This window comes from Marmota monax, unplaced genomic scaffold (genome assembly GCF_021218885.2).
Source record: "Marmota monax isolate L192 unplaced genomic scaffold, Marmota_monax_Labrador192_F-V1.1 WCK01_AAM20220418_F8-fsc02590, whole genome shotgun sequence".
In the NCBI taxonomy this organism is placed as follows: domain Eukaryota; kingdom Metazoa; phylum Chordata; class Mammalia; order Rodentia; family Sciuridae; genus Marmota; species Marmota monax.
Genome location: NW_026694570.1, coordinates 937 through 10,259, shown reverse-complemented (window position 1 = coordinate 10,259; position 9,323 = coordinate 937). Strand labels below are relative to the sequence as shown.

Sequence of the window (9,323 nt, the reverse complement as noted above, 5' to 3'; positions counted from 1 at the left end):
GGTGAGAGATAGGGGTTTAGTTGCATGTGGCTACATGTGGATTTCCAGTTTTCCCCACTCCGTTTTTTGGAGAGGTTATCATTTCTCCAATGTGCGTTTTCAGTGCCTTTTTTCTAGTCTGAGGCAATTGTATTTCTGTGGATTCGTCTCTGTGCCTTCTGTACTTATCATTGGTCTACCTGTCTCCTTGGTGTACATACATCATGCTGTTTTTGATACTGTAGCTCTGTAGTGTAATTTAAGGTCTGGTATTGTGATGTTTCCTGCTTCATTTTTCTTGCTCAGGATTGGTTTGGCTATTCTGGGCCTCTTGTTTTTCCAAATGAATGTCATGACTGATTATTTCTATTCTTATGGAAAATGTTACTGGGATTTTAATAGGAACTGCATTCAATCTGTGTAGCACTTTTGGTAGTATGGCCATTTTGACAATGTTAATTCTGCCTACCCAAGATCATAGAAGATCTTTCCATCTCCTAAGGTCTCCTTTAATTTTATTCTTAAAGTTCTGTGTTTTCATTGTAGAAGTCTTTTATCTTTTTGTTTGATTGATTTCCAAATATTTTTTGAGGCTACTGTGAATGAGGTAGTTTTCCTAATTGCTTTTTCAGGCAATTCATCACTGATGTATAGGAATGCAATTGAATTATAGGTGTTGATTTTACATCCTGCTACTTTTATACATTCATTCATGTGTTCTAGAAGTTTTCTAGTGGAGATTTTTGTTTTTTCTAAATATAGTATCATGTCATCAGCAAATAAGGATAATTTGAGTTCTTCTTTTGCTATTCATGTCCCTTTAATTTCTTTCTTCTGTCAACCTGCTCTGGCTACAGTTTCAAGATGATGTTGAATAAGAAGTGGTGACACAGGACATCCTTATCTTGTACCAGAATTTCAAGAGAATATGCTTTCAACCTTTCCATTTAGGATGATGTTGGCATTGGGTTTAGCATATATAGCTTTTACAATATATGTTCCTTATATCCCTGGTTCTTCTAGAATTTTGAACATGAATGCTTGCTGTACTTTATCAAAGATTTTTCTGCATCTATTGAGGTAATATGATTCTTGTCTCTAAGCCGATTGATGTGATGTATTACATTTATTGATATCAGTTACATTGAACAAAACTTGCATCCTTTAGATGAACCCCTCTTGATCATAGTGCACTAGATTTTTAAATGGTTTTATATGCAGTTTGCCAGAATTTTATTAAGAATTTTTGCATCTAACTTCATCAGGGATATTGATCTGAGGTTTCATTTATTGAGATGTCTTTGTCTGGTTTTGGTATCAGGGTGATACCAGGTTTGTAGATTGAGTTTGAAAAGCTTCCCTCCACTTCTATTGCATGGAATGATTTGGGGAGTGTTGGTGTTAGTTCTTCTTTGAAAGTCTCATAGAATTGGCTGAGTTCTATGAGAACTCAAAGTTGTTAATGAGATATGATTTGTATTTTCAGCCATTTTGGTTTATTTTTGGCTTTTAATTTGAATTGTTTGTCCTTTCCTCCCTTTGCTTGTTTCTCACTTATATTTTTGTTTTCTCCTTCAAGAAATATTTTGAGTATGTTTTGTAATGCAATCTTTCTAGTCTTGTGAATTTGAGACATTACAACATGTGGAATATATTTAAGCTAATTTGAACATAAGTTTTTAAAAAATGAGAATATGGGTATAGTCCACATGACTGGGAGCCATGAGACCCCCACATGAGTGTGTCCAGGGACTTGAGAAAAGTTTTGAATTTGATTATCCCCCAGTTTCCATTATCCAGCAAAGACTAAAGTAAAAGTCAGAGACAGGTGACATATTCCACTGGGGAAGGCACAGTTCTGCATTCCCAAGTGGCATCTTGTCACCTTCTTCAGATGCTAAAATTAAAGGCCTACAGGGCAGTGAGTTAAAGATGTGCTTTCCTTAAAACGGTGCAGGATCAGCTCAGGTCTCCTGACTCCCCATGCTACCTGCCCAGGTAAGTGCCTTTCTCTTCCTGAGTTGCAGCACCAGTGTGTGAGTGGTCTTCTGTGATTGTGAAGAAGAATTAAATTGTATGTTAGATTCTTTGGCAGCTCTGAATTATGTCCCCAGCTCTACCCACACTCAACATCTCAGAGGACTGTTTTCTCTAGACTGCAAAGGGAAATTCTCTTTTTACTACAGTCATCTCTTTACTTTGGTGACTCATGAATATCGTTAATTTTTTAATAAGAAGTAATTATCTCAAGTAAATCATTTCAGGTTCCAATCTATTTCTCAGACAGAGGTGAGTTTAATGTATGGCTCTATCAGCTCTCAAAGTTCATGTTACTAAGTTGTCTTGCTTTCTTCTGCTACAATCTTACTAGTTCATATTAATATTCACCAAGGAAGAGAATTCTATTTTGCAGGCTTGATTTTCATTCTCTTGTCTGCATAAATCAGTTCAAAATATTTTTTCCAGCATTTACTTTTACTACCTGAGATAATGAGAGAGAAAGTTATACACACTGAAGTACTTTTCAATTAATCAAAATGAAATGATGTTCTCTGTTCAGATCTTGGACTTATGCAGAGAATTGAGCCTCACATTCCTACAAAACATCAAATAGCATTGTCTTATGCTGATGTATTTTGTCTCAGTTTTGACCTCTAGGAAACATCAAAAAAATATTTTGAACTGATTTATGGAGACAAGAGAATGAAAATCAAGCCTGTGAAATAAAATTCTCTTCCTTGGTGAATATTACTATGAACTAGTAAGGCTGAAGCAGAAAATAGCAAAACAACTTAGTAATATGAACTTTGATATCTGATAGAGCTGTACTTTAAACTCACTGCCATCTGATAAATAGATGAGAACCTGAAATGATTTACTTGAGATAATCTTTTTTTATTAAAAAACTAACAATATTCATGAGTCACCAGAGTAAAGGGCTAAATCCAGTGCCAGGGTGTTCAAGCTCGAGCAGGTACAAGGGGCTGCAGTTGCTTACTATTAAAACCAAGTGGTAAGAGTAGTGACTCTCCCTTCCTGGCTTCCAAAGGTCCCACGGTGTCCCCTCTACAGGACATCAGGGAGAACGGAGATGTTAGTGGGGAAGTCATGGTGAACTTGATCTGAGTAAAACAAAAACCAAATATGCCCTTTCTGTAGCTAATGCACATCACTAAATGAAAACATACATTCCAGTGGTTACAGAACACATGAGACTGTGTTCACCTTGCATCCGAGAAAACAGATACGTCCCCTCTCCCTGCAGCCTGTGTCTCTTCACACACAGCTGTGGCAGCCCAAGCTGGTGTGGGGCTCTGCCAAGAGCCTCCTCCTCATCCACTGTTGTCCTTGCCAATGGCCGGGCTGCTCCGACTTTGTTATTGATCACTAGTGTCTGGCCCATTTGTTAAGATAGATCAATAGATGATAGATAGATAGATAGATAGATAGACCGATAGATAGACAGACAGATATCAGGGTTGTCCATGATTTGGACAGTGAAAGGATGAAAAATATTTAAATGAAGGCTTCCCTGATCAGGGCAGGAGAGGAGTCACTGCTGTGCTACCTCTCCCTCGAAGGGACCCCACTCCATCAGCTCTAAGGGACCCTAGGGATGATTTCTTAAAGAAACAAACCTCTGTTCACACTTTTTTCTCCACTTTGGTTTCATCCTATAATCTGTCCTCTTAATTTTTGCTTGTTCCTCCCATGGTGAGCTGTTCAGATGAGACCTCTTTCTCAACTTCTTTTCCACACTATCTTTCTCTGATGTATGTCATTTGTTCAGATCCTCCAGTCTGAGGATGGCTTGTTTCCTCCAGGGTTCACATCATGACCTGGGTCTTGGCACACCAGGGCAGCCAGGAGCTGCTGCAGCCCCTCTCTCCCAAGAGCTCTGTTTGAGGAGGACATCCTGGGCCATGCTGATGATGGACAGGCCCTGTGTCTGCGCCCTGATTTCCTAGACTATGTTTTCCTGGCAGCTGTGGGTGGGGTGAGGCACAGCCGGAAGGGGACAGGCTCAGAGGACTCCTTTTAACTTGATTTTATGAAATGTCCAAATGTTTCAGGATGTTTTCTAATATAACTGACAAATTATCACAGAAGTAGCAATATTGCATTCTTTATAAAACATCTACCTGTGAACCATGGAGGGCACTGTGGCTCTATCTGATACACACGAGTGTGTCCTGCACATTGTGCACATGGTCAGCTGCTTCTCTACCTGCTGTGTCCTGGGGCTGCAGGGAGCTAATGCCTGTTGGGGACCCGTGACAGCATCTGACTCTGCTACTTCCTTTCAACAGCATTGAGGGGACAAAAGATAAGGTTTCCAGCTCTAACTAGGAACTTTCTCCATAGAAAAAAAATTATTTCACTGGCTTTCAGATAAAGCTCCTATGAAAACACAGTTCCCTTCCCTCCTCAATCCCTCCTTCCCTCCCATGAAAGTGCGGGCAGGGCTGCGGCCCCTGGGCCATGCTGAAACCCAGTCCTGAGTCCTCCATCCATGGAGGACTCCGATATGCTATTCCTCCTGATTTTCTGATGCTGTACATTTTATTTTCTTAAACCATATTAAATAAAATTTGTATTTCATAACATGATAGAAGGGAATTATAGTTATTTCATTTTCTATGATTTTTAAAAGACATCTTCAAATGTTATATACCCAGTTTATGTTGTTTTAAGGGACTTTGGGGATCAAAAATGTGTATTTCTTCAAATACACATCCAGAAATAGGCATTTCTATAATTAGCTACACAGAAGTCAGACAAATCATGTAGTGCTGTGCCTACTAATAACCATATGTGACTTTTAAAATATGGAGACTCCTAGACCACTATATTAGCATTTTTCTTTTGTTTTCTTGAGCACACCAAGTGAGCAAATCTTACTTTGCTGAAGATGTGAATGGAGAAATATATATACTTTTTGAAATCATTTAATCATTTGGAAGAGCTGTAATTTTCCTAATATGACTACTTAAATTTTAATTTTAGACAATGACACTTCCTCAAAGATTTCAAAGCTATTATTTAACTAGGCTTGAAAGACTTAAGTTGTCTGGACTCTTTGACATTTTTGCTCACCCTTAAACTGATTTTTATCATGCTATAATTTTCTAGGTAGCTGTGAAAATAACATAAACTCTTCCCCTCTTCTTTTTCAGATGATAAAATGCGGCAAGATGTTATGAGTCTCAGTGTAAACATTAAAACTGAAATAAAGTAAATACCTTTTCTCTATAGGAAAATATTTCATAGGGATGTCATTGCCAAATTGTCTGGTATAATTTTTCCTCTCCCTTCTCTGGAGAAATATCATTCCTAGCTAGGAAAATACATGAAAACTTGCTCTCTATAGAAACTCCTCTCTCAGCATGAGATTGGATTCCCATCTTCTAAATAAAACACTGAAAATTATGACCCCCAAACGTACTGACATTGTACAGGAGGTAGTGGCACAAACCTGTAATCCCAGCATTTTGGGAGGCCAAGGCACGAGGATAACTGATTTGAGGCCAGCCTCAGCAACACAGCAAAGCCTTAAGCAATTTAGTGAGACCCTGACTTAAAATAACAAAGTAAAAAGAGTGGAATATGGCTCAGTGGATAAGAACCCTTGGATGCAATCCCCGGTACAAAAAGAAAGTATTTAAATTGTGATTACTTTTCACGCTTTTTTCATGTGCCAAAGAAAGGACAGAAAAGAAATTTTAGAATATGATCCTGCTAATCACTGATGGTTCTGTTCACTTGCATGTGGGTTTTTTTGGTATAATTAAATATATGTAAAATAATATAAGTGGTTAAGCAAACTTGGGTTCAATCTCTGGTACCAAAACATATATATTAATCAATAAATGGAAGAAGTCAGATTGCAAAGCCAACATTTTGATATTTTGATATCTGGTCTGTTAGCTGGTGATGAACAACCCAGAATAGAGGACACTGGATGGACAGAGCTGTACGAGGCTGTCCCCTTGACATCCTTTCCTTGAGAGTACTCTGTGGACATCCCTGCAATCTACCGTACTGGAGTCCCCTTCAAATGCCACATATTCAGCTTTTGCTCAGCTCAATCCACGTGCCCAGGCAGATCCATGGTGGCCCTGGCCATGAAAGCACATTGACCCAGGGGAGATGCTGTGCCTGAGCACTGAGAGGACAGGAGGACCCCCGTGTTTTGAAGCAGGCAATCTTGGGGGTCGGGATGTTGAGGATGGTGATAGTTCTGAGGAGCTGACCTTCCTTTTATTCTAAGGCACTGACCATCTGCTTCTTCTCCCCAGAAAAAAGATGACCCAAAGCAGCACACTTTACATTTTTCTTACTGTAAGAAATGACTTTTGTTTCCAAATTGTCATCAGGATCACAGCCAACGTCTTCCTGCTCCTCTTCCACATCCTCACGTTCCTTCTCCAGTGCAGGACCAGGCCCACGGATGTGGCCATCTCTCACCTGGCCCTGCTTCTTCTGCTGATGCTCATAATCAGGGCACAACTAGACTTAGGCATTTGGGGAGTTCAGGACTTTTGGAACGACTTCACATGTAAAGCCATCATCTACCTGTACAGGCTGATGACGAACCTGTTGGTCAGCACCAACTGCCTGCTGAGTGTCCTGCAGGCTACCACCCTCAGCCCCAGAAGCTCCTATCTGGCCAAGTCCAAGAACATGTCCCCACCTTGCAGTGTGTGGATCTTGCTCACTCTCTGGGTGTTCAACTTGTTCTTCAATGTCCGCGTCTTGTTCTCCATGGGAGGCCCCTCCAATGACACAGCAGCTTTCCAGTTTGTCTCTGAGTCCTGCATTGTCGCCCCCACAGATCACTACTTCAGGATCTTGTTCTCCCTGGTTGGAATACTCCAGGACATCTTCCTCATGGGGCTCAAGGCCGCCTCCAGTGGGTACATGGTGGCTCTCCTGTGCAGGCATAAGAGGCAGTGCCACCACCTCCACAGCACCAGCCTGTCCCCAAGAGCTTCGCCAGCACTGAGGGCCACCAGGACCATCCTGCTACTCATGGGACTCTTTGTGATCATGTACTTTGTGGACTGTGTGTTCTCCTCATCTTTGGGACAGATGCACAGGGATGATCCCACTCGTCTGGGGGTCCAGATGCTGGTGGGAAATGGCTATGCTACCCTCAGTGACTTGATACTCATCTGTGCTGAAAAACGAATCATCAATTTCTTCCAATCCACACTGGGTAAAGAGAGGAAATGTTTACACAATGCCAGATAACCCCTCCTTTTCTCAGCTCCCACTTTACTTCTGAATTTCCACAAATGTGTTTATGTTTAACACATTAACACCAAGTGGTGATGAAGGACCTGGAACATAAACACTTGTTCTTTTGAAAGATGCTAAATCATGTCAGGTGCAGTGGTGCATGCCTCTCATCCCAGCAGTTTGGGATGCTGAGGCAGGAGTTGCAAGTTGGAGGCCAGCCTCAGCAACTTAGCAAGGCCCAAAGCAACTCAGTGAGACCCTGTCTCTAAGTGAAATATAAAAAGGGATGGGGATGGTGCTCCGTGGTAAGATGACCCTGGGTTCAATTCCTGGTATGAAAATTTTAAAAAAAGACTAAATCACCAATTTAGTATGCATGACGTTACTATGCATCACTAAAGCAGATATCATTCACTCTCCATAATATACAAAGTGTGCTCACTCTTGGCTGGAAAAGTTCATGTTGGAAGAAATACTTTTTCTTCATAGCAAGAGAAAAAAAATGCATAGGTACAACTCTGTGTGCCTGAATATAATAAGTGTTTTGATTCTTTCTTTCATTAGAGCAACAAATACCAACTAAGATCATCAATTCCCTTTATGTTAACTCCAAAAGTTTTTCAAATCACAACTGTCCCTTTTTCCTCCACATATTTGTTTTCATTCACATTTCCATGTATTAATTTTTTCAATATAATTTTATTTGCCTCTGAACAACAAGCCCATAGTGAGTGTAGATAATCAGGAGTCAGAGTACAGGAGAGAGCTCAGGTGTCTTTAAAACACAGATCTCATTTACATCCCAGTTCTTTTTTCTGTGGGCCTTGCAACCTTGAAATAGGGGCCTCTTTCAGCCTCATTGAAAGGCTTCAGAGATTACCCTGGTTCCTGCACGAAGATGATCTGCAAATGTATGAAGCAAGCCATGGGAAAAAATTAGAGTAACTGCTAACTTCTGTGTGCACACACATTATGTGTATATATTAATTCTTAGTAACCATAGTGAGGCTCTGAAGTTATTAGTATTACTGTCCCCTCTTTACAATGAAGGAAACGAAGACCCAGATAAATGAAGTCAGTGAATTGCAGAGGAAAAAGGTGGAGAAAATCAGGATTTGATTGACAGGCCGAAGGTACTGGGCATCAGCACATAGCCAATGGTATATCTGACAGAACAGTGACGTCATGTTAAAGTGGCACACAGGTATCACAGCTATTACTACAGACAGCTGGGGACTGGAAAGCGAACCCCCCACCCTGCATCCATCTAGCTCAGAAATGCTGCTGAATGCCAGGTTGTCATGTGTTTGGAACTATGATGACACAGCCTTAACCAAAGAGATCAGGCTGCTGGATTGAACCCCAAAAGGTCAACCTCTGGAGGAGACTCAAGCCATCACCTTCCTTCTGGGGTAGCATGTGGAGATTCTAGCTGCACTTCTGAGGGTGCTGTGGGGACTCCCAAGGACACGGGTCCCAAGGGCAGGAGGAGACTGCTATTTCTCTTCACTCCTGAAAAGTCTACTTTAACCAAAGGAAGAAGGCATTGGATGGATTTATGTTTGCCTCCCTCATTATCAGCTACAAATTCTGTAGAGTAGATGATATTAACATATTGGTTTTTTTGTTGTTTTGTTTTGACTTTTGAGATGGAATATTGCTGTGATATAGAGGCTGGTCTTGAACTCCTGAGCTCAAGTGATCCTCCTGCCTCAGCCTCCAGAGTAGCTGGAACCACAATTCTGCAGTGCTGTCTCCAGCTCAAAGATTCAGATTAGCGCTGAGGCTTACAATGTTGTCTGTCTTATTTTAGTTGATTTTTTAAAAAATGAATGACAGCAGAATGCATTACAATTCTTATTACACATATACAGCACAATTTCTCATATCTCTGGTTGTATATAAAGTATGTTGACACCAATTTGTGTCTTCATACATGGACTTTGGATTACCAAGGATGGTGGAATGTGCTGTCTGTCTTTTGAGCAGTTTATTCTAACGTCAGTTCAACAGACTGTGACACCATCAGGATGTGGGCGAAACTGTCACTATCTATGAAGAAAGTAAGTGTGAGTGTCTGCATCTGGATCTTGTGTGACCTG

At 40.7% G+C, this 9,323-nt stretch overlaps 1 protein-coding gene across 1 annotated transcript; it reads left to right on the top strand.

The window, feature by feature from the left end:
* The first annotated feature begins 6,285 nt into the window (after positions 1–6,285).
* LOC124076915 (vomeronasal type-1 receptor 90-like) lies at positions 6,286–7,233 on the top strand. Its single transcript, XM_046420977.1, has one exon. It carries the CDS (start codon positions 6,286–6,288, stop codon positions 7,231–7,233), a length of 948 nt encoding a protein of 315 aa, XP_046276933.1.
* The last annotated feature ends 2,090 nt before the right edge of the window (positions 7,234–9,323 follow it).